Below are 22155 nucleotides of genomic sequence, written 5' to 3'. Positions count from 1 at the left end.
GATAATTAGTGTTGCCCGTCCGTCAGGTGTGTGTGCACGCTCACACATGCCGCACAGGGATGGCAGGAAGCTCGGACGTGGTGAAGAGAGTCATACGCTTCAAACTTCAGCTATCAGACTCGCCACAGTCTGGCACGGTAGCGAACGTTTTATTCTTCCTATATTCCTACACGTAGGCCGCATCAAACGCACCATTCATTTATTACTCTATCAGCACTTGATCGTGATGAGTTCAGTGACGCTCCGTCACCAGGCTACGCAGCCATCGCGTCGTGTAACGTTGGAAAAATTATTTTGTTGCACCAGAAATTACGTTTAACTCAGCACGTAATGATAAACAGTTCGTATGAATGCATTTCTGGCATGCATGTACGCACCTGTTTTAAAAATAATATTGTGCGTGTATGTTTTTAAATTGGATAAGAAAAAATCGGAAGTAATTAGTGCATACAATATTAATTTAAAATACGAGAATAGCTCATTGAAATATTTGATTTGAAATATGGTAACTGTTTACAAAATAAAAGTCTTTATTGGTGCCACCAGGTGAGAATGTAAAAAAATTGACTTTTTAAAATTTATTTGGCTAATAATTAACAATACTGCTTGCTTGCGTTCACTCTCTTTTTCAAAACAATGTTGATTATAAACATTTGGTTAGTTTTATCATGTGCACAATTTTGTAATATTTACATTTTAATGTCAAATCACTAATAAGGGCAAGGCGGTGCACCTATTTTACATGACCATTATTAATAATTTTTAGAGGTTGCTTGGAAACAATCACCCACAAGTAACCATTATGCATTATTTTTTTATTAGATTTATAAATGATTATATTAACTTAGACTAAAAGCGAAGCTAGGTTTTCATTTCGATATTGTGAAAATCCACTCACTCATCATCAAGGTCTTAAAATTTGAACATACACAGTAATAACATTGTCTCAATATACCATCTGAATGGATACAAGTACTTTAGTCCAATGCAGAAAAAAATTCTTAGTACATGAAATTGTCTACTATAAAGAATAGTAAGGAGTTGAGTCAATGCCATGCATTTGGCTGCCTCACTAAGTGGTGTCAGGCTACGTAAATGGGAGGTGGTTTGCTGCTAAAAATTGCTACGCCAGTTGCCAGTTGTTTAATTTATGACTGTTGTCCACCATTTCTATCAGTTGTGACATCCTCCACATCTCCGGGCCTTTTTACAACTGAAACATTGAAAGTAGATGGTATTAAACTATGTAAATATGCTTAGCTTAAAGCCACACACTTTGTTTAAATGTAAATAATGTATGTCAAAGGCCAGAGGGCTTGTCCATTTATAGCTGGGAGTAAGAGGGCGTGAAAGATTTCCATACATAGCTTCAACTTTGAATGCACAATCAGCAACTGTGGCAATCCAAACCCAGAATACCATATTTGGTGTGTCAGGTTTTGTGTCGGATTAAAATTTGTGTTCACTAACAAAATATTTCTGGTTTAAATGTTTAAGTGGCATTTACAACTTCTTTATAAATTTCATTTCAGGTTCTCAAGATCTTACAGAAGCTCAAGCATCTAGACATCACAGTAGATGTTCTTGCTGTAAGTGGCCAATGTTTGGATGTGAATTTGATTTCATCGTCCATTCATTAGTGATTGCTCTTTACGAATTAGGAAACTGGAATCGGGAGAACTGTGAATTCCTTTCGCAAGCATAAAGAAGCTGGGGAATTATCCAAATCACTGGTCAAGGGTTGGAAGAAATTAATCCCCAAGAAGTCAACAAGGTGTGTGTGACTCCCCCCCAACTGAACAAAATACAATTCAAAATGTATTATGTTATATATATTATTGTCTCCTAAATGCAGTGATCCAGAAGATGGAAACATATCAGACAATTTGTTCATCAGTGACCAAAATCACCTAAAAAATGGAGCCCATATAATAGAGGATTTCAACAATAATTGCAAGGGTTTAAAAAATTTGACTGAAAAATATCATACTGAGGAAATACTTGATCCTAAAAACAAAAAGGACAAGTGCAAAACAAGTGACAAAGATGACTCAAAGACATTGGGAAATGGCATCTTGAGTTTAAAAAATGCTTTTCTCGAGGACAAATGTGATTATTCCGTTTCCAAGCACAAGAAAAATGGAGACCGTCTGGCACAAGTGAGACACAAAAGTGGCTTAGATTGTGGGGGCTCTTCTTTGAAAAGAAAGAAAGACAAGTCAAAGCCATCAAAGAAACCCCAACGGGACTGTGCGGAAACCTTCTCATCCCGTGACAAACCCTCAGAGAAGTCCCCTAACTTAAATAATGCTCGACTGGACATATCACCAAGTAGCTCAGATGACCAAAACAGGAAAAGGAAGAAACGGCAGAAAGAAAAGAAAGATGAGTCTGAACATGATGACGTTTCAGAACCCTCAAATAAAAAGACCAAAATACAGCAAGAAAGTAGTGAGAGTGGACTGGAGGAGCCATCCATGTCTTTTGAATCGTACTTGAACTACGACCAGGAGGTCTCGAAGAAGCATGATCGCCCCAGAGGAAAGAAAACATCTAAAAGGATCAATATTGTCATAAAGGAGCTGCCTCCTGTCAAACACACCGAGTCCCCGAGGATTCCCGTTTCTCCCAAAAAGGTCTTTCACTAAAAGGAAACATTTTGCTTTTGAACAACTGGTTAAATTTTGATCAACTTGGATTTCAGATGTTTCTGGAATCTCCAAAGGACCATCTTCACATTCCTATACCTACCTTTCTACCGGAATGTGACAAAGCCTCCAGTTTTGAATACCTCGAGAAGAAAGGTATATAGCACGTCCCAAGAAACGATGCATTCTACTTAACTAATATATAAACCTTACATTTTTGTTGCTTGTTATTAAGTTGAGAGGGAGCCTGATTTTGAAGACCTGCCAGAGGACTCTACATTCTTCACAGGCCAGCGGCTAAACAAAAAAATGCAGGTCTACTCTGGAGCCAAGACGGTCTTCCTCCCTACAATGATGAGCTTGTACCAGCAGTGTATCCGCACGCTGCAAAACAACATTAACTGTGAACGAGGCCTAAAATGTTTTAAAATTATTTTAATCATATATTTTTACAGAGGTTTTAAGGTTCTGTTGCTTTTTTGTATCCTTCTCTTTTTGTCAGTGCTCTATGAAACTGGCGGAGTCCCGTTTGAAATCCTTGAGCCGGTATTGGAGAAGTGTACGCCGGAGCAGTTGCTGCGTATTGAGGAATGCAATCCGGTAAGAAGAATTTTAGAATAGACCTTAGAACTAGACGCCTGCCGAAGCCTCTTCTGTGTAGTCTGCATAAATCTCCTAACTGCAGTCTTTTATTGCTTTCGTCACACAAGAGGAAATAAAAGCCACAATGTCTTAGTCACTTTGGTTGAACAATAGCTTAACATTCTGACCTCATAAACAGCGAGTTGCATTTAATGGGCCGTCGATGAGCAGACCTCCTGACTACATAGTGAATGATTCAAATATACCGAATATTTCTACATTTAAGTAGGAGTGTAGAATCTTTATCGTTTGTGTTTTCAGGTCTACATCGGAGTGACAGACCACCTGTGGGGGAAACACTGCCAAAGGGACTTCAAGGATGCCAAACTTCAGCAGTACGAGTCGTGGAAAGAAATGTACATCAGACTTTCTGAGGAGCGGGAAAGAAAGTTCCAGTCGTTAGCCAAAAAAATTATTATGGATCATTCCAAGAAACCTAAAGGTGTGCGCAAGATTTATTAAAAACAAACAAAAAAATCATCATCAGACCCTTAATTCTTGTCCATACTAACATTCACAGAGTTGAAATTTGAGACAACTGTTGATTATTTTATTTTTTTATAACGTGCACTCCTCTCGTCTCTGTTCAGGCCGGCAAGTGAAGATGGCATTTATTCACACTGTTGCTAAGCCACCGAGAGACGTGCGTATCCAACAAGAAATCCACGGCACTGCGGTTCAGCAGCCTCAGCCACCCAGGAGCAAGTATGTGTTGACTCTCCTAAATTATTTGAGACACCGATAGTAATGTCTGAGCTGAAGGGGCCTAATTTAAGGCTCATAAGTTAAAAATTTGAGTAAATGCTGAGACAAATGGGTCTTGTGCTACGCTTCGACAGGAAGTGGATATAAATAATCTATGGGCTCCAAGCAGACCAGAAGTTTGTCAGGAAAAACCTACGAGAACTTCAGAACTTTATTTGCAGTTAATCAGAGGCCTTTGAATGGTGGCCTGTGTGTGCTGACTTCCATTTAACATGTTACAATGAAGGTTAATTATGAACCCAATTTTGTTACGTAATAGGTTATTCTAACAGAAAAAGGTTATAAATTATCTGGTTTGATCTTTATGCCACAAATTTGAACAGACTATATATGCACTAAAATGAATGGTCGGTGAGCACTTACCACACACTTGCCACACATTTCTAATACACACACCCTTGGATTATTTAAACATGTCAAGCTTGCTTAAGAGACTGGTTTTCTTGTTGTTATATGCAACTCTTGTCATGTAGCATAATAGCATAATTGGTTCAGACGCAAATCCACTGTTAGCAAAGCAATAAAAAGAATCATAGTGTGTGTTTTCAGAAACTGTCATAAAACGACTTAGCCAACTATCAGGCTTTAGTGTTTGGTGTCATGCTTTAAATTGGCTTAAAAGTACAAAATTTCTGCCAACTTTTATACACAGTGTCAAGTCCCAGGACAGCAGATCAAAACTGAGCAATGAATCCGCAAAGAACAACAGTGGCAGCAGCAGCAGCGGCACACAAGACCCTCGCAAGAAAACAAGTGAGGCTCCCATGAGTGTTTTGACGGAATTCTGTTGGTTTGTTGCAACTCCTCAAAAAGAGCTGAGTATTTTTATTGCATGGTCATCCTATAAAAATAAGGATGTTTTAATGAGTCTGTAGGCCATATAGCGGACTCTGCCCATTTTATTGCAGCTTGCATAATCTTTTGTCATGTTTGTCAACACAGGGGTGGCGCCAATGATGGCAAAGTCCCTAAAGGCCTTCAAGAAGCAGCTGGGTCGACGATAACTGCAGGCACTTGAATGATCTTGCCCTTTGTGTTTTGTCATGGTCATTGACACTGTTCACTTTGGATTACTGTGTGACAACAAATCCAGATGAGTACTATATTTCTTTGGAAATGTTATTTTCCCCCACGAGTGAATAATAAACAGTCACAAAAAGCAAAACTGGTCAATGGGGAGGGGGGGTATAAATCTCCGAATTACCAAAAAGGGTGTGGCTCCCTCTAGCGGATGTTTGGGAAATTGTTTCTCTACAGTTAAGGGCACGACAACAGACCCCTCATACTTTTAAATACTACAGTACTGTATTTCAATTAAATACATTTTAAATTGGACTGTCCTCCATGCTAATATTTCTTTTTCTGGTGACTTATTTTAATCTATCTCGTTTCAACCAAGGACAGCTCCAGAATTTTATAAAAATGTTTTATTTATATAGTAATTATGAGGGGGTGCTGCTCTTTTGTTACAGTTGATTTGGAAGTGCCTCAGGTTTTTACAACTAGTCACTTAATTTATCATTGAATCACTGGATCCTGTGGGCAGGACTGAAAACAAAGTGAATGCATTGTATTAAAAAGTAAAAAGGGCATGTTAGTGCGGCAGACTTCCAAAAAGAAAATGAAACAGACTGCTGCCCGGGGCCCCCACAGCCCTAGATTTACTCGGTGGTGAACTGGTGATTTTTTTAATTATGATTTTATTTGAGGTTATTCATAATATTTATGATCACAATCAAGATAGTCAGAACAGTACTGTGGCTCTTGCTTCATATCCTGAGGCGCTGTCTACATTAATGTAATGATGCTGATGTGGCAGCTATTGAGATCACTTCTCAGAACAAAATTAATGTTGGTTTAATGAAGCAGGGCCCATCATCTTTGGTCATGATGTCGCATTGAGCTACTTAATTTGCCTGAATGAGATAAGATTCCAGGCAATAGAGGCAATGATGCATAATGATAATTACATTGGCCTACTGGACCGATTCCCAGTGATCCAAGCACCAGCTGGTTCCATGCTGCAATGCTTAGTGATATATTGCAATAATGGTGATATATAATAGTGATATTATTTGATATGTGGACGTCACAATAACATTGGACAAAAACCAGACACGGTTTATAGTGTTAAATATAATATAGTATAATGTAGTATAGGATAATATTAAGTTTGAGTAATAAATTCCCACTTGAAAGTCAGAATCCTGACTTTCAAGTGGGAATTCTCACTTTAAAGTCAGAATTCTGAAGAAAAAAGTAGGAATCTTGTCACCCCCTATTTTTCTTCACTGGCCCTAATCCTCTTCCGTATATATGATGATATATTTATCAGTATCAGTTGCCCCCAGTCGCGGCCCGCTCCGTCCCAACATGGCGGCCAAGGGAGGAGAGTGGGAGGAGCCGCCAGGAGTGATGACGTAGGATTGGAATGAGGGAGTGAGTGTTCCGGGTCAGAATCGGAACGCGAGAAGAAATTAACTTCGGGAACTACGTAAAGACACGGCAATGGTTCTGTTTCCCCCCCGCCCCACGGAGATGTAGCCCGGCTTCCATGCGTTAAAAGTGGCGGTGTTTCCCAGCGGCGGTGGCGGAGCGGTGATAGGCGGGTGCCTTCAAATAAGCAAACTGACGACAGACGGAGAGTGATTCCCATGTTGATCGCCACTTAACAAACACCACCTTGGACTTTACAGCTGGAGTTTTGCAGCGAACCACCTGTTAGCATTGTGTGCCGGTATTTTTTTTCCAACCCGGGACTGTCCCGTCACGGCAATCTGTTGCATTCCCCCAAGCAGGTCTGTTTGTTTCTCGTCTGGGTACGACATTCATCCGCACCACCCCCGTGATGTTTCACTGTATCCCCCTGTGGCGGTGCAACCGTCATGTGGAGATGATCGATAGACGCCACTGCTCGCTGCTCTTTGTGCCAGATGAGATTTACCGCTACGGACGCAGTTTGGAGGAACTTCTACTTGACGCCAACCAACTTCGAGACTTGCCCAAGGTAAGCGAGCCACGAGTAGCTTCCGTGCACCTTTCCCCACCCACTCGCTCATAAGCACAAAAGGCCGCTTCGATTCAGTGTTGAAGTTGTAAGTGGAGGTGACACGGATCAGCAGGCCGCTGAGCTGATCCATCCATCCCGTGAGAATACACTGGGACCCGGGGACAATCATTACGCAAGATCAGCAAGGCAGGCAAACCCGTCAAGGTGGAGATTTCCTGCACAACACGCCGCTCCACGGGTTAACTGTCGGCCACATGAATTCTTGTGGCCTTTAAACGCAAAGTGTGCTGCTGTCAGACAGAAGCCAGAGTTTTTAACGTTTCTCCCGTTAAATGCAACACTCAATCATTTCTGCACATTTTAAAATAAAACTCGGGCATAAACTGTCATTTCGACCTGTCAACACAACAAACACGTCTGTATTGCACATGTAAGCATTGACTGATCATAAATGTAACATGTGCAGTCATTTTATGGCCTTATTATTATTAACAATATATTTGATTGATTGTTCTCTGAAAAAGTCACAGACATGAGTCATGGCAAGAACATCTCCAGGAAGTGCACTGTAGGCCTATAGCTTGAGGTACAATCAGAAAGAGATGGCATGTAAAGTGGGTCAAAGTAATTAAACTGTGATATCCTATCTATTTGCTGTTTCCCCCTCCAAGGAAACAGAGAAACATTTCTGTCGGAAATTCACTGAATTTAAGATTAACTCACCAAAATGACCTCTCTTTCAATGCCCTGTGTGAAAGCCAAATACTGCACGTGACCCTGATTGACAACTTTGTGTGATAAAACAGAGGTTCAAGTGGCCAAATAGAAGGCAAGATTAATAGCTGGCCCCCAAGATGGAAAACATAAATTTGTCCCCATTCCACCCTGCTCTTCTGGATTAAGTTGGCTACTTTTAGGATTTGCAAAATTAGTTAGTCTCTATTCAACATTATTACGCATGCAATCTGAAATTCAGAAGTGGTTTCTGTCCGACCACTTTAGTTTTGCTCATTTTCATCAGTGGGACAACACTAGTTTGCAAATTCTTCTTTGCGTCAACCTCAAGTCGTGTACGTTAAACCCAGAGGTTCATTTTCAATTCCTCCCGCGTCCATACAAAACCACTTGATTGACTCGAGTAAAATTAACTTTTTACTGAGCCTTATACCTGATCCTTCTGATTTACTTGGCTAGGAGAATTCACCTGACTGTGAATGAAGTCCTGCATCGATGCTAGTGTTGCCCAGAAGCGTTGCGATGGCAACGGTCTGAGTGGGATGTCCTGTTACTTCACTTCTCATAGTTGTGGTCAAACTAAGCTTAATATTTATCTGAAAAGCACTTGTAGGCCATAATTATAAAATTGACATAAGAATGATGACATCTACTGACATGTATTTCTACTTCATTTTAAAAAAAATGTATTTATTGTATGTAGAAAAGTCTATAAAGTTGTCAGCATAGTTACTTCTGTTGCCGGTCTGATCATACCAATAGGTGAGCATGTTTTCTTTTTAAAGAATCATTGAGCTGAAAAGTACAATCCCGTGGCGCAGCACATGAACACAGATAAACTTTATTGCTAGTTTAAGTGTGAAGGAGGCGTTTCTTTTACTGCGTGTGCGGACGCTATTGGCAGGTGTACTGTCATTGACACGGCGTTCATACACTCGCGTCACAATTGAGCAATGTGTCAAGTGCAGTTTGGCAGTATTCTATGCATGTTTAGTTTAATGATGGGTTTCTTAGTAGCATGCCCAAAAAGGGAAGCGGTTAATCATGCTTGCTGGCATGTCACTAATGTCATCAATGCTTGCTGAGTGAACTCAAGAAATAGAACTGGATGAACCCTCATATTAGCGCTCTGTCCACTTCGGTGCTTGCTGACTGGAATTTGCCTCTGAGGTGGATAAGTGGACATGGCTTGGCATTCACTTTTCACCCAAAGGGGTTATGCTTTTCCTCAGATAAAATATTTACCAGCTCATTTATAACCTCAAGTGCCGCATTGACCTCAAAATGTTTTATTTTGGGCTGGTACTTGTAATAATGTAATACCCTTCCAAGCAATTGATTTAGTATAGACAAATACCAAAGCGAGGAACTCCCAAATACCTCTTTCGTGGAACTGCTTGAGAATGAGTACCTAAAGCGTTTTCAGAAAGAATGAAGAACGTGAGGTTTGCCCAGTATTTAAAACATCCCCTTTGCTTTGTTGGAATTGAGGAGGGGTCATTTGAATGTTTTCATGTCAACTCACTTGTGCAGTTGCTTGCGTACATATTGCGGACATATTTCTGCATAATACACTAGAGAGGGGAATTCCTCCTGGTCAAGTTTGGCCACTTGGCATCCATCTGACTAAAGACTCGGTATGTTATTTTGGACCAACTTCGTACCTACTACATGATTATAGAGTGAACCATAACATAGCATTTGGTCAGCCATGTGATGTTAGAAGAGGCACATAAAGTCATGTAGTGGAGCCACTAGAACAGAGTTGCATCACCAATTGGTCTGCCAGTTGATTATTATGTGATCTGCTTGAGTAATAGATTATCTTTATTTACCTTCGCACTTCGTAAGTGTGTTCAACACTTTATCGGCCCTTCCCCTTGAACCAATACAATTTTTTTGTATTGGTACTTACTAGCAGAACAAAACTAAATAAAGACAACTAAGCATTGTTCACAATTGTCCTGTATTTGAAAGAAAGTCTTACGTACCTAATATATTATGAGATCACAGAATTCACTCGAGAGTGTGTTCAAGATTATTTACAATGCGAGAATGTGTTAAAGGTTGTTGCTGTGATGTACAATAGCATGCCGATGTAATGTTGTATCCATTCGTATGGCTTACGGGGCTCTCGTCAGACGAGCATGGACAACCACGATGGCAGATTACCAGGAAATATACAAATTGCCTTGCTGCACTCCACTCTACTGTCTAATTGGCTTGAATAGCCATTTATCTCATATGCTGAACGTTCATAGTCAATGACCTTATTTACGTTCTGTGCAACCATCTGCTGCTTGTCTCTCTCGCTCAAATCCAAACAGACAGTGCTGAAGGTGAAACTAAGATTTTAATCATTGACTTAAACTCTTGACTCACCCTGTTGGGGTTTTTGTATTGCACGTGAGTTTTTTTTTTTTTTTTTTCTCCGTTCGAGGGGCGTGGAGGCAATTGATCAACAGGAATAACTGGTTTGAACTTGCAAACATGCACTTTTCGTCAGCGTCGCTGTCAAGCAGATTAGAGCGGCGCTATGAAACTTATTCTTTTGAGATGCGTGTTTCGGTGACAAGAGTCTCAGTCTACTATTGTTTGCCTGGGATTGTTGTTTGACACAAATGAATGTTGTGGAAGGAACACATGTTAAATTAGTTATAGTGCATATAGGAACAAGTCTTTGATGGGATTGCCAATTTGAGATTTGCAGCTTTTGGGTGGATAAAATGTGATTTGTTTGTTTTATAGGTCCAAATACTTGGCGTGTCTGCTTGTATCCATGAAGGATTAAGGTTTGTTTTAACGGACTTAGATGTGCAGCAGTTTTAGGGTGGAGTCCAGACTTTGGTATTATTGATGTTATTTATCATACACTTTAGGACAACACACAATTAAATTGTGTTCTGTGTCTGGCCTATACATTACAGTGTCTTATTGAAAAGTACTCATTGCACAATAATCAGAATGAGTCCTCTGTTCTGTCTTTTTTTTAATCTCTTCACTCGTTTGTAGTGTCACAAGTTCTTCACAGCATTATAAAAAGAATTGGATATTTCTGTGCTAATTATTTTTTAAGTGCTGCTAGAATTCTTTTGTCTGAATAAAGCCGCAGGTATTGGCGTTATTTTTCCCCCCCCCCCTCTGAATTTTAATGTACGCCTGTTTATTATTATACCGGCTTCCAAGTTTGCCACAGCCAGCTAGAAAAGTGCAGGTGGAACTGATAACTTTGGCTACGGATCATCCTAATGTGTGATGTTAATGGCTTGCATTACTGAAGCCAAATGGAATTCAGACCTAACTCTTCATATTTATTGCACGTGTTTTACTTTCTTTGTTTGAAGAGAAGAATGATTTGATTCGTTGATAGTCGACGTGTCTGCCATTTTGCAGTTGAGCTGTAATATTCTAAAATGTCACAGCGATTTAACTGAGACAAGGAGATTAGTCTTGCAAGCTCTTCTGATGATTGCAGTCATCTGCATTTAGTAGGCCACCCAGCAAAAGATATTTCATTCATCCCCCGGGTAGAAAGATAAAGATAAGATTAGATATCACCATTGTCCATAAAACATACTACTTGTGATATAATAAATGTCAATATTTTTCCGTGTAGATGGTCAAAAATAATTCCACAGTCTTTTATCTCTATTAGTTAGCACTTGGGTAAAAATCATGAAATTTTAACTTGTTAGACTTAGACAGACTTTATTGTCATTTTGTAAACACTTGGTGCACAATCAGCACAATAAAAATGAGACCAAACTGTTTCCTTTGTCACACAGGCACGACTGCTGCTTCTGGTGAGCCGTGTCAAGTATGTGCATGTATCAACTACATGGGCCTGCCAGTTGGCTTGCGCTCAGTGCAAGTTGATTCTAGCTCTTAATTAGTTTCAGTCCTGTATATTTCTTTTCCTGGTGCATACTGTACCGTTTTGCGTTGAAAAGAAAAACACATTGCACAGCAGAGAGGTTTACTTTTGTTTGGAGTTTGTCAAGTACAGTCATAATAGATGAGTGGTGGATTGATACACGGAAATTTAGCAGGAGTTTGCATGAACGGTAGGAAGTTGAATGATTGCGTTCAATTTCATGCAAACCGGCTACACCGGTCATTTTTAGCAGTCGTAGACTTCTTTCCCTTTCAATTTAACTGTACTCAGAGATTGCCACATCAAAAAATCCTTTGCCATCACCCTGTGTCCTCTGTTCTACCGCCAACTATCTGCAAATCTTCCCTCACAATCTCAGTAATAAATCCGCTTGTGAGTCTTCCTAAAGGCATCAGTTGTAAACATTGTTGCAAATCAAAAAAGCGACCTTGCTGATGACGTCATGGCACTTTATCCATCGGCGCTTATCTTGTTCAGGGGCACGGGAAGCTGTCTTCCAACCCAGGTCATCTTAGCGCACAAAAACACACAACACCCTGGACTGGGCGGCAGTTGAGTTGATTCAGTGTTGGCTGCCTTTGGAATTTAATGGGTGGGGACTCAGATTGATGATTGATTTAAAAATGGAGCTATCGTGACTAATGTAAATGTAGCCTTACTTGAATTAAGGTGTATTTTTTTTTTGTGGCATTTGAACTGCATTTTGTCCTATGTCAAAATTTCCCATCTGTCAAAATGTAACAGTCTGCAGTGCACGTTTTAATTCTCCCAGTATGTCATGCCATTATTGTAATTGTATTCAAACAAAAATTCAATTATTTTCAGAATAACTTTTATTCTCATATTTATACTTGTATTCAAAGTGGCTCATATACACAATTTGACATTACAAAATATATATTTATTTCATTCATTTTTTTATTTTTATTCTTTTTCCTTTACAGCCATTTTTCCAGCTGGTGAAACTAAGAAAACTCAGCCTGAGTGACAATGAGATCCAGAGGATTCCTCCAGAAATAGCCAACTTCATGCAACTTGTAGAGCTGGATGTATCACGGAATGGTAATTACTGATGTGAATTTGGTTTCTTGCTTGAAAGTTTTCATCTTTTTGAGCACTTCTTTAAGGACCGTTAATATCATCATCCTTTAACTGTCTGCTTTGCTCTTTTGTGCAGATATTATGGAAATCCCAGAGACCATTTCGCAATGTAAAGCCCTCCAAGTGGCAGATTTCAGTGGGAATCCATTAACAAGGTAATTTGACAGTTATTCACAGAAAAAGGGAAATGAAAAACACATTATATTGTTGTCGGGGAACAAGGCGTGACCACGGCGAGCATTTGAACTATTGTGAGATGTGCTGTAATGAAGATGATCATGACAACGCCTGACAAGCGCTAATGGTTTGGAAGCAAAACAGTTAGAGAGGGGGAAAATATGTAAATAAGAGTCCATTAGGAGACCAGAGCCAAAGGGTTTTATTGCCTCATACGAGATATCACTGTTTTCTTGGTATTTCATGGACTAAACTAGAAACATGTACCAGACTAATGCTAACTATTTCATATTTTTTTGCATCTTTCCTTGTTTTGTCAGGCTACCTGAAAGCTTTCCAGAGCTCCGGAATCTAACATGCCTTTCCATTAATGACATCTCATTGCAAGTCCTCCCAGATAATATTGGAAAGTAAGTCACAGCATCAGCGCGTTAGATTTGCCTTGACATAAGGCAATACATCACAACATGAATTGTATATTCTTTCATTGGTACCACTTACTGCTGGCTCTTTTGAAATGAGGCATAAATAGACAAACAAAAAGCATAATCTGAAACCAGCCGAACTGAGTTGCCATCAAGTATGCTTCAGTCGAGCGTGATGACTTCCATAATGCCAGTTGATCCCATTGGAATAAATTGTGTCCAAAAAAAACAAAGAGTCAAAGATAAAAAGGAAACCAAATTGATCCTCTCATACTTGCTGAGGTCAATCTGGAGTTCAAATGCAATAGAGTGACGTCCTGCTTCATACCTTGTGGTGCTGTGTGTGTTATTTGTCCGTGAAATTTAAAAGAAAAGAAATATTAAAATTGTAATAAATAGAAATTGGATGGATGGACCTCAGTGGCCTTCATGATGTATGTTGGTAATATTGTAAACTTCCAGCCGTACAGCCTCTGTAGCACTTGATCCAATTATCATTATATGATCTAAAAAAAATACATAGATAAATAAAAGTATTTGACTCTGCGAAGATAAAGATACTCAATTATTACTTAATATTTAATTGACTTGATTACACTGTAGGTTGAGATGTATAATGATTAAAGTACATGGTATAATCATCTTGTGATGAATTAAATATTGAACTAATTTTCCGAGTAAACTTAGCCATTCCTTTTTCATCCAATGACTCATCTTGAACATGTGCTTGTGCAGTCTGCAAGGATTACAGCCGTGGAATATAGCACACGGGGGTCAAATGATCCCCCCTGCACCTTGTTCCTCTCGGTACGGCTTATGCGCCCATATGTCCCATATCTCGGCGCTTGCGTAATGCTCGGAGTCGAGTACTGCTCATCTCCAAGACGCCAGGCTAAAGAAAACAGTAAGGGAAGATTACAACATCCGAAGAGGATAAATGGATGTTCTATGGGTTGGATGGCATCAGAGGAGTTTCGCCTGATGAAAAATGTCTCCGGCTCAGACATGAAAACTTTGCTTGAATCATTGACGGCTTAAGACGGAATCAGACTTTGTCTCACTGACTTAATTAACATATATTTCCATTTCAGATGGAACTATTATAGACTCTTAGTCCTGTGAAGGATGTCTAAAATCTTGACCAAAAGGATAAGATGATTTTTAGCCACAGAATTTGCTTGTAAAAGCAGGCAGTTTTGAAAAACACCTGAATGACGCAGAGTATTTCTCCATGTGGTCACTCAAGGAACTATTGTACGACTCGAAACCCATAAAAGTACTTTCTAAACACTTCCATGCAATCTTTGGAAGGAAGCACCGAGATGAACTTTGTGTGGTGCGAGTGAAAGCTTGCCGTCATAAAAGCGTCCATTAATCGGGTACAAGACGTACACAAACATCACTCAAAGATAAACACTGTACTGTACTTTGCTCTTTTGATGGCCCATGAGACATTTTTGTTCAAGCCATTGGGTTGTTTAGGCCGCTGCCGTTTGCGATAAGATGGGACCGGCCTCTGTAATGTTTCCTGTTCCTTACATCAAGATGGCAAAGAGGTCTTTTATGGCTGTTTGCGGGTCGACTTAATTCGTCCCCTCTCTTTGTTTTAAAAGCACTCTGAGTGTTTATGTCAATTTAGAAGTGTTACTCAAACATTGCCTTGTCATTGCAGCCTCTCCAATTTGGTATCACTAGAACTCAGAGAAAATCTCTTGACATTCCTCCCGGAGTGAGTATTCTAATTTGCTTGACTTGTTGCGGTGTTTTTCCCCCAAAGACTTCAACCTGTTAACTATGGAATGTTTCTCTTTGGATCCACAGTTCACTCTCCTTGCTCCACAGACTGGAAGAACTCGATTTAGGAAATAATGAATTATATAGTTTGGTAAGTTTCTTTGCGGATTCTGGGAAAGCTGTATTCCCTGACACGAAACTTTTCTCCATTTCCTTGCTGTCATCACACCAGAGTAGATTAGAATTCCTCAAGAACAGCTTCCCCCTGTCTTATCACGCAGATGGGTGGGGGCCATCTGCTTCCAGCTTTGGTTTTAGGGTGTAATCTTATGTGAGCGCTCAAAATCGTGTGAGTGCGATTTACTGGCACAAGAGCCAAAAGCCGGCTGCAGTGACGTGGCTGTTGTGTTATAATTTTGTCGATGTGCTACAATCCACAGACGACTCCTTACGTTGTCCAAAATGCAAGATTAGAAATATTGTTTACATCTATTGAGGAATTAATCAAATCCACATTACAATCAGATGATTATGAAAGACTTGTATTCGCTTGTGTTTTGTCGTGAGTGTATTCTTTTTCTCGCTCATTCCATTGTGACATTCTTTCCCCCCACACAGCCAGACACAATAGGCTGTCTTGTCAGTTTAAAGGATTTGTGGCTAGACGGAAACCAGTTGGCTGAAATACCTGCGGTAAGATCATCATGCAGTTTATTTCCAGATCAGCTCTTTGTCTCTTATCCATTCACACATTTAAAATCGCCAAATAATTACATGAACCATGTATAAAACATGGATGGATGTTTATTGGAGTTTTACCAAAGTAATGCAAACTTTAAATATAATATATTGTATTTTATTCATTTATTAAGGGTAAAATTAGTCAAGTCAAAGTCCTCTTTGAATGGATTGTGTTTGACTTTCGTGGGTCCACTTTACCAGATACATTCAAAATAGATTTATGTAAATTGTTGTTAGGAGAGCCATTTTGAATCTTAAATGTGTCTATTTTTTTTTTTAAATGAAACCTCAGGAAATGGGCAACATGAAGAGCCTCTTGTGTTTGGATGTGTCTGAAAACAAAGTGGAGCGACTTCCGTTGGAACTGGGAAGCCTGTTGGCACTTACGGACTTGCTGGTGTCACAGAATCTCATTGAAGCGCTACCGGAAAGCATTGGTAACGTTCCTCAAAATTTAAGCGTTCACTACATTGTAAGACTTATTTTTGCTCTTTTCCCCACAGGAAAATTACGCAAATTGTCCATTCTGAAAGCCGATCAGAATAGACTGTCGTACCTGCCAGAGAGTATTGGTGACTGTGAAAGTCTTACTGAACTTGTGCTCACAGAGAATCAGATACAGGTTTGTCTGGAACACACTACTGTATTTGAAGTGGAATGAAAACATTGTGTGTACTTGGCGCTTTCAAAAAGACTTATGGCAATGCTTGCTTTCAGTGAAAGGCAGAAATGTCTATCTTGCATGGCTATTTACGAATGTTTGTTGCTGAATAAGTAGAACGAAAGGTTATCTTTCTATAAACTGTCAGGCATTTATGCAATTGATTCACTTATTTAAAAAAAAAAAAAAAAGGTGTGCTGGAAGATGATGTACCCAGAATATGGTTGGGTTATAAACATGTCATTGTCTGCTGCTCCGATAGATTTTACCAAGAAGCATAGGAAAATTGAAGCGGCTTTCCAACTTCAACTGTGACCGAAATCTGCTCACGTCATTGCCCAAAGAGGTTTGTCTTCAACTATAAACCATCAATGCATCTAACTAACTCGTTGAGCATTATCTGAAAGTCTCGATAGCATCTGCACGTTCTTCTTCGAGTGATATCTGTTTAAGTGGAGGCTGTTCTGAGTTCTAAGTCAGGGGCTCCTCTGGACGCCATACAATGGTCTTGTGTCTTAATGATGCGGAGCTTGGAGAAACATAATGGAACACTTGGCCTCTACAATGATGTCACTGTCATTGTTTTGTCAAAGAGGCAGTTACATGACATCAACGCTCACATTGTAACCACGGTGCACGGCGTTGATGTTGTGCTTAGCCGAGCTACTTGACGGTCTACATGTATAGATCTCAATTACGTTTCATTTTTCTCCCACAAGCTCGCAACCGTACAATTTGGCACTGTGAGGTCTTTGCCAGAATATTTACCTTTTGACACTAATCGACACTGTTGAAGCATTTTACTCTCATTTAACCTTTTAACATATTGCACTGCATTTGAGCAGATTAATAGATTACTTGTCAGATTAGATGGCTCATCAAGTGGGAGCCTAATTGTTCCTAAGTTTAGGTGGCACTGCAACATTACATCGACTTTTAACTGGACTAGAGTGCCATTGATATTTCTGGAACAAAGTGTTCCAATGGTACCCGACCGATCTTCGTCCATGTTTCTTAGTGGGAGTAAAAAGCAGATTTTCCCATTCCATTATTCTTAGTCGACAAACAGATACAATCTCCCGCTTTTACGCGCTGTTACACTTTGTTGATTTTGTTCCCAGGCTGCTGGTTGCATTCAATCCTATTGTTTTTGTTCCCCAGATCGGAGGCTGCAGTGGCCTGAATGTGTTCTGTGTGCGGGAGAATCGACTGACGAGGATACCGTCGGAGCTGTCGCAAGCAACTGAGCTGCACGTGCTTGACGTTTCTGGGAATAGGTCTGTTCCTTTCACTTGTAAAGTAGTGCAGGATGATTGATCTGTCATTTCAGATTTTGCCCAAAATGTTTGGTCATTAGAAATTGTTGTGGTAAATCACAAATAGGACTGCTGTGTTGTGCTGTGTGTCTCCACCAGGCTTGACCACTTACCCTTGTCTTTGACCACGCTTCGCCTGAAGGCTTTATGGCTGTCCGAAAACCAGTCCCAGCCACTCCTCACCTTTCAGACTGACAAGGACCCTGATTCGGGCGAGATGATTCTCACCTGCGTGCTGCTGCCCCAACAGCCCTTTGAGTCTGATAACAAAGGTACATGCTGTTTTATTGTAGGATAGGTTTATGGCTAGCCGCAGACGTTTGGACTGAACATGACTGAACTGGACAATTAGTTACTGTCTGTGAATGACCCTTGCAAAATTTGCTGCTAGTCACCCAGATTAGATGCAAAGGATATAGCGCGACCCCTGGTGTTCTTATTGGTTAATGACATCTTGAAGCGTCGCTTTTATTTTGTTGAAACACAAACATGGCGTGACTGCCAAGGTCTGTTGTGGCATTTAAAAGTTGTAACAAATTTGATTAGTTATATTAAAATATTGTTGAAACAAAGAATATAAATTACGATAATATATTATTCTTGTATTATGGTACACATTTTCGTTTTTACTTTTATATTGCTACGACCATGAAAAGAAAACGCAATAACTTTTATAACTCAAATTCTCCCCATCGTTTGCCAACTCCAACAAGTAAACTTCCCTCCCTAGTGACATTAGAGTGATCTTCCTCATCATCCTCTCTCATCCTCCATGATCGCAAATGTATTAGATGCCCACTTCTTGCTCTTCTGATCCTTCTCGAGAGAATCTGTTGATCATGAGTATATCCTGTATAGGATCACAGCGCCTGAAGGAGATCACCCAGGCTGCCCCTTGAGGCTTTCTTAGGAGATGTTACTCAGAAATGTGGTAGATTGGACAGCTAAAGAGGCTTAACAGCCACTGGCTTACTTCCATTATAAGCTCGCCTTCTCTGTATGAAAACACGCCTCAATGCTGGCTCTTTTGCCGTTGGAAACAGCGGTTTAACGCGTTATCATACATCCTTGGGTTGAGTTTTTAAGGAATTGTTTCCTCCTGAAAAGTGGTGGGTTGCATTGTTGTACGTCTGCGACTAAGACGGGATTTGAAGCTTGATCTGGCAGTTTGACCACTGTCTCATGAATAATGAGAGCTTTCGTTTCATGACTTTGCAATGACTCATCCCATGTGTATTGACTGATATGGACTCCATTATTCGCCCACTCGTTTCGGTCTCAATGTCAGCATTAAATAAATTGTGTTTACAACTGCAGGCTCTGATAATCTCGCCCGCTTCGGAGCTCTGGAGAGCCTGGTGAATGACATGGCAGATGACACGTGGGACAACAAAGCCATGAACAGGATCAGCGCCATTCACTTCCTGAATGATGATGAGGAGGAAGACGATGAAAAGGTGAGAGCCTTAAACGCAAGGGTATGACAGTGTTGCCAGCATGGGTCAACAAAAAACCATTTACAGGGTATCACATCAATCTGTCCGACACAGCCAAGTGGTCCCTGTTTATATGCAAATGAGTCCTTTAGGGCGCTGTCCTTCAAGTTGGTTGTAATAGACAGCTCTATTCACTGATTAAAAATGTAATACAAGCAAGAATAATGGCCTTTAAAAGAGGATTAGGGCAAAACAATTAAATTAAGAGAATAAAGTTAAAATATCACAAGGACAAAGTTTAAATTTGATGTCGCATAAAAGGACGTTCATCACTTGGAGAGTTCAGTAATTCTTTCGGGTCGGAAAAAAATGACATTAAATTTATATTTCGAACTTTAAAATGTATCCGCATTAAGGTTACATTTTTATAACAAAAACCTGTTTCCACACTACCGTCCCACAAATATACTCCAGATTGTCTTCTTTTATGAGCAATGGCTTTCAAAGCATTAAATACTGTTTGACATCTCCACTTGTTTCTCAGGGAGAAGATTTAGCTGTAAAAAGCAATAATATCCTCAAGAGTCAGCGTAAACATAAGCCAGTAATCCGCCATTTCACCGTTTTTTTTGTTTGTTTAAAAACAAACCAGTTATTCATATCCGATTGTGCTACAGTATATGGAGATGAAAGTGGTTCCAGGCAAACTGGCTTTTACGCTGGTGTCTGTGGCAGCGTCAGCAGCACTTATGTCGGCCACAAGTGCTCCGCGTGCACCATTAACACAAGTTTGCGTACTCCCAGGGAACGCTACTGCGCCGTGCCACTCCCCACCCGGGCGAGCTGAAAACAATGAAGAAAGCTGCAGAGAACCTCCGCAATGACCTGAATGCCGCCAAAGGCCTGGACTCCAACAAGAACGAGGTCAATAACGCGGCAGACAATGTGACCACGTCTGTGTGACCTATACTTTTACCTTTTTGGATTTGTGTTTTTACCTCCCTTGCGTGTTTTAGCAACTCGACCCGCACAATCCAGCAACTCCCCCCCCCACCCCCCCCCTCCTTCCTTTAATTCGACAAACCCTGCTGTGGCCTTCCCGTCCTGTGATTGAACCCTGGAACGCCTGTAAAGCTTGGTGCTCCCTCAGGGCTGTTGTGCCTTCCTGTTTCTAATTCACATCCACAGCAATAATGCTCATATGGTTTTAAATGCCTTTTAAATGAAAAAAAAGACACTAGGTAGTTGCACTATTATTTTAAATCTCTATAATACAGTCAAAGCATTTTAAATGTGGTATGTATGTGTTCTATATCTATTTTTATTTTTTAAACACTGGGTGATTTTTTTTTTCCATTTTGGGCGTATATAAAAACAGGTTTTGGATCTACTGATTACAGATTGTTGTATAGTCTCATGTGAATACTTTTATATTTTTCTTGGCAGCTCCAATGTAAATAGATATGTATAGCAAATTTATTTTTTGTTTTTAATTTTTCTTTTCTTTCAGTCTTCAACTTGGTACTTTTTTCTTCTTTAAAAATCAAAAGGAAACAAACAAAATCTCATTCACTCATGTCTTATTCAGTCCATTTAGATGTCATTGAGTACGATGACCTTGAAGCCTTTTTTTGAGCATCTGTTTAAATAACTGCACTTCAGTTCATCAATGACAAAATACAATTTACTGTTTGGTCATGTTTCTCAAAATAGATGCCAAAATACAGCTGTCCTTTTTCAAGAGTACTATTCAGAATAACCAGTGAAGGGTTGATAGGTCTGACGTTCGCTCCAGAACTAAACGAAAATGACATCCTTTAGAAATGCAGTTAGAGAAATTCTAGTGTAATGCACAACCTCTCTCCAATCTCATTTTTTTTTATAAGACATATAGTGTATGATTTGTGGACCAGGTTCATAAAGAGTTGTTTTATTTGTTTTTAATTATTTCTTGATCAAACTGCACAAATTCAGATCTTAGAGATTTTTCAACCTTGAGATCTGAAGGACTTTTAACCACTGATCAATAAAATAAGTGCAACACTAAATGTTGTGTTTCTAATTACTTTGACTTTCATCATGTAATACTTTAAGATTAATATATATTTCATTTTAAAAGTTACACAATCTAATATCATTGAAAAGAAGTGAAGGGTGTCCCCCCCTCACCCCAAATATTCACATCATTTTAAAAGCAATTATTTTAAAATGATGTCAAATTTTCTGGGACACCCTGTGCATCCATAAAGAATAGTGTCTTGTTGATTATTTCCTGCCTGTCTATTGCTTGCTCATGCTTATGGAATGCTCCGTTTGTCCACCCTGCATGAACACTTGCATGTTTTTACTTAAACAATGCATGTCTTTACTCTGTTTAAACATATCTCTTTTATACCTTCATCGTTTTCATGATGCAAATGCGTTCAGTAATTGTATTTTTTTTTTTTTTTTTTTTTACATCTGATTTTAATGACAGGACCTTTCTACACCCTGTTTATATTGACACAACTGCTTGGTTAGGGCGAAAAAGTCCAACAGTGCGGTGCCTTTGTGTGCAAGTGTGCAGGTTGAGTCAAGTAACAAATTCGGGCGCTCTAATCGTAGCCAGATCAAGTATTGATTCTCTAAGGGCTTCTACTTCTTGTCTTGCGAGCTCTAATTCTAACTAACTTTAACCCCTAAAAAAAAAAAAGACTAAACCAGGATTCGCCAACCTTTTTAAAAATCCAGACGTACAAGGTAGGTAAAAGATAATTATGAATATGCAATACAATTTTGTAATAATTACTGCTAAACATTTATTGGAAAAGCTTAGGCCCCTTCTTGGGTGAGTTATTTTTAGAAAAAAAAAGTCCCACTTATACGTATG

General features: G+C 39.6%; 2 protein-coding genes across 2 annotated transcripts; both read left to right on the top strand.

Annotated features, from left to right (window-relative positions):
* eloal (elongin A, like) lies at positions 1-5458 on the top strand. Its single transcript, XM_061285434.1, has 11 exons — positions 1-137; positions 1533-1589; positions 1662-1774; positions 1856-2636; positions 2705-2804; positions 2884-3051; positions 3151-3248; positions 3552-3732; positions 3881-3995; positions 4708-4808; positions 4998-5458. Exons 1-11 carry the CDS (start codon positions 60-62, stop codon positions 5057-5059), a joined length of 1854 nt encoding a protein of 617 aa, XP_061141418.1. The 5' UTR covers positions 1-59; the 3' UTR covers positions 5060-5458.
* Positions 5459-6478: 1020 nt separating this feature from the next.
* lrrc1 (leucine rich repeat containing 1) lies at positions 6479-21334 on the top strand. The gene is made up of 14 exons (XM_061285249.1): positions 6479-7062; positions 12640-12757; positions 12873-12951; positions 13294-13383; positions 15071-15127; positions 15220-15283; positions 15751-15825; positions 16166-16310; positions 16377-16495; positions 16797-16880; positions 17696-17811; positions 17950-18122; positions 19168-19307; positions 20091-21334. Exons 1-14 carry the CDS (start codon positions 6904-6906, stop codon positions 20247-20249), a joined length of 1578 nt encoding a protein of 525 aa, XP_061141233.1. The 5' UTR covers positions 6479-6903; the 3' UTR covers positions 20250-21334.
* The last annotated feature ends 821 nt before the right edge of the window (positions 21335-22155 follow it).

The sequence above is a fragment of the Syngnathus typhle genome, linkage group LG8 (genome assembly GCF_033458585.1).
Source record: "Syngnathus typhle isolate RoL2023-S1 ecotype Sweden linkage group LG8, RoL_Styp_1.0, whole genome shotgun sequence".
NCBI classification, from domain to species: Eukaryota; Metazoa; Chordata; class Actinopteri; order Syngnathiformes; family Syngnathidae; genus Syngnathus; species Syngnathus typhle.
Note: the sequence above shows the minus strand (reverse complement) of the source record. Positions and strands in the feature narration are given on the sequence as shown.

Bases quoted from the DNA above. Each gene is read 5' to 3' on its own strand.
- eloal (XM_061285434.1), top strand. From the start codon at position 60: ATGGCAGGAAGCTCGGACGTGGTGAAGAGAGTCATACGCTTCAAACTT. The intron at 2,637-2,704 runs GTCTTTCACTAA...CTTGGATTTCAG, and splicing joins TTCCCGTTTCTCCCAAAAAG to ATGTTTCTGGAATCTCCAAA. The intron at 3,996-4,707 runs GTATGTGTTGAC...TTTTATACACAG, and splicing joins CCTCAGCCACCCAGGAGCAA to TGTCAAGTCCCAGGACAGCA.
- lrrc1 (XM_061285249.1), top strand. From the start codon at position 6,904: ATGTTTCACTGTATCCCCCTGTGGCGGTGCAACCGTCATGTGGAGATG. The intron at 13,384-15,070 runs GTAAGTCACAGC...TTGTCATTGCAG, and splicing joins CTCCCAGATAATATTGGAAA to CCTCTCCAATTTGGTATCAC. The intron at 18,123-19,167 runs GTACATGCTGTT...TTACAACTGCAG, and splicing joins CTTTGAGTCTGATAACAAAG to GCTCTGATAATCTCGCCCGC.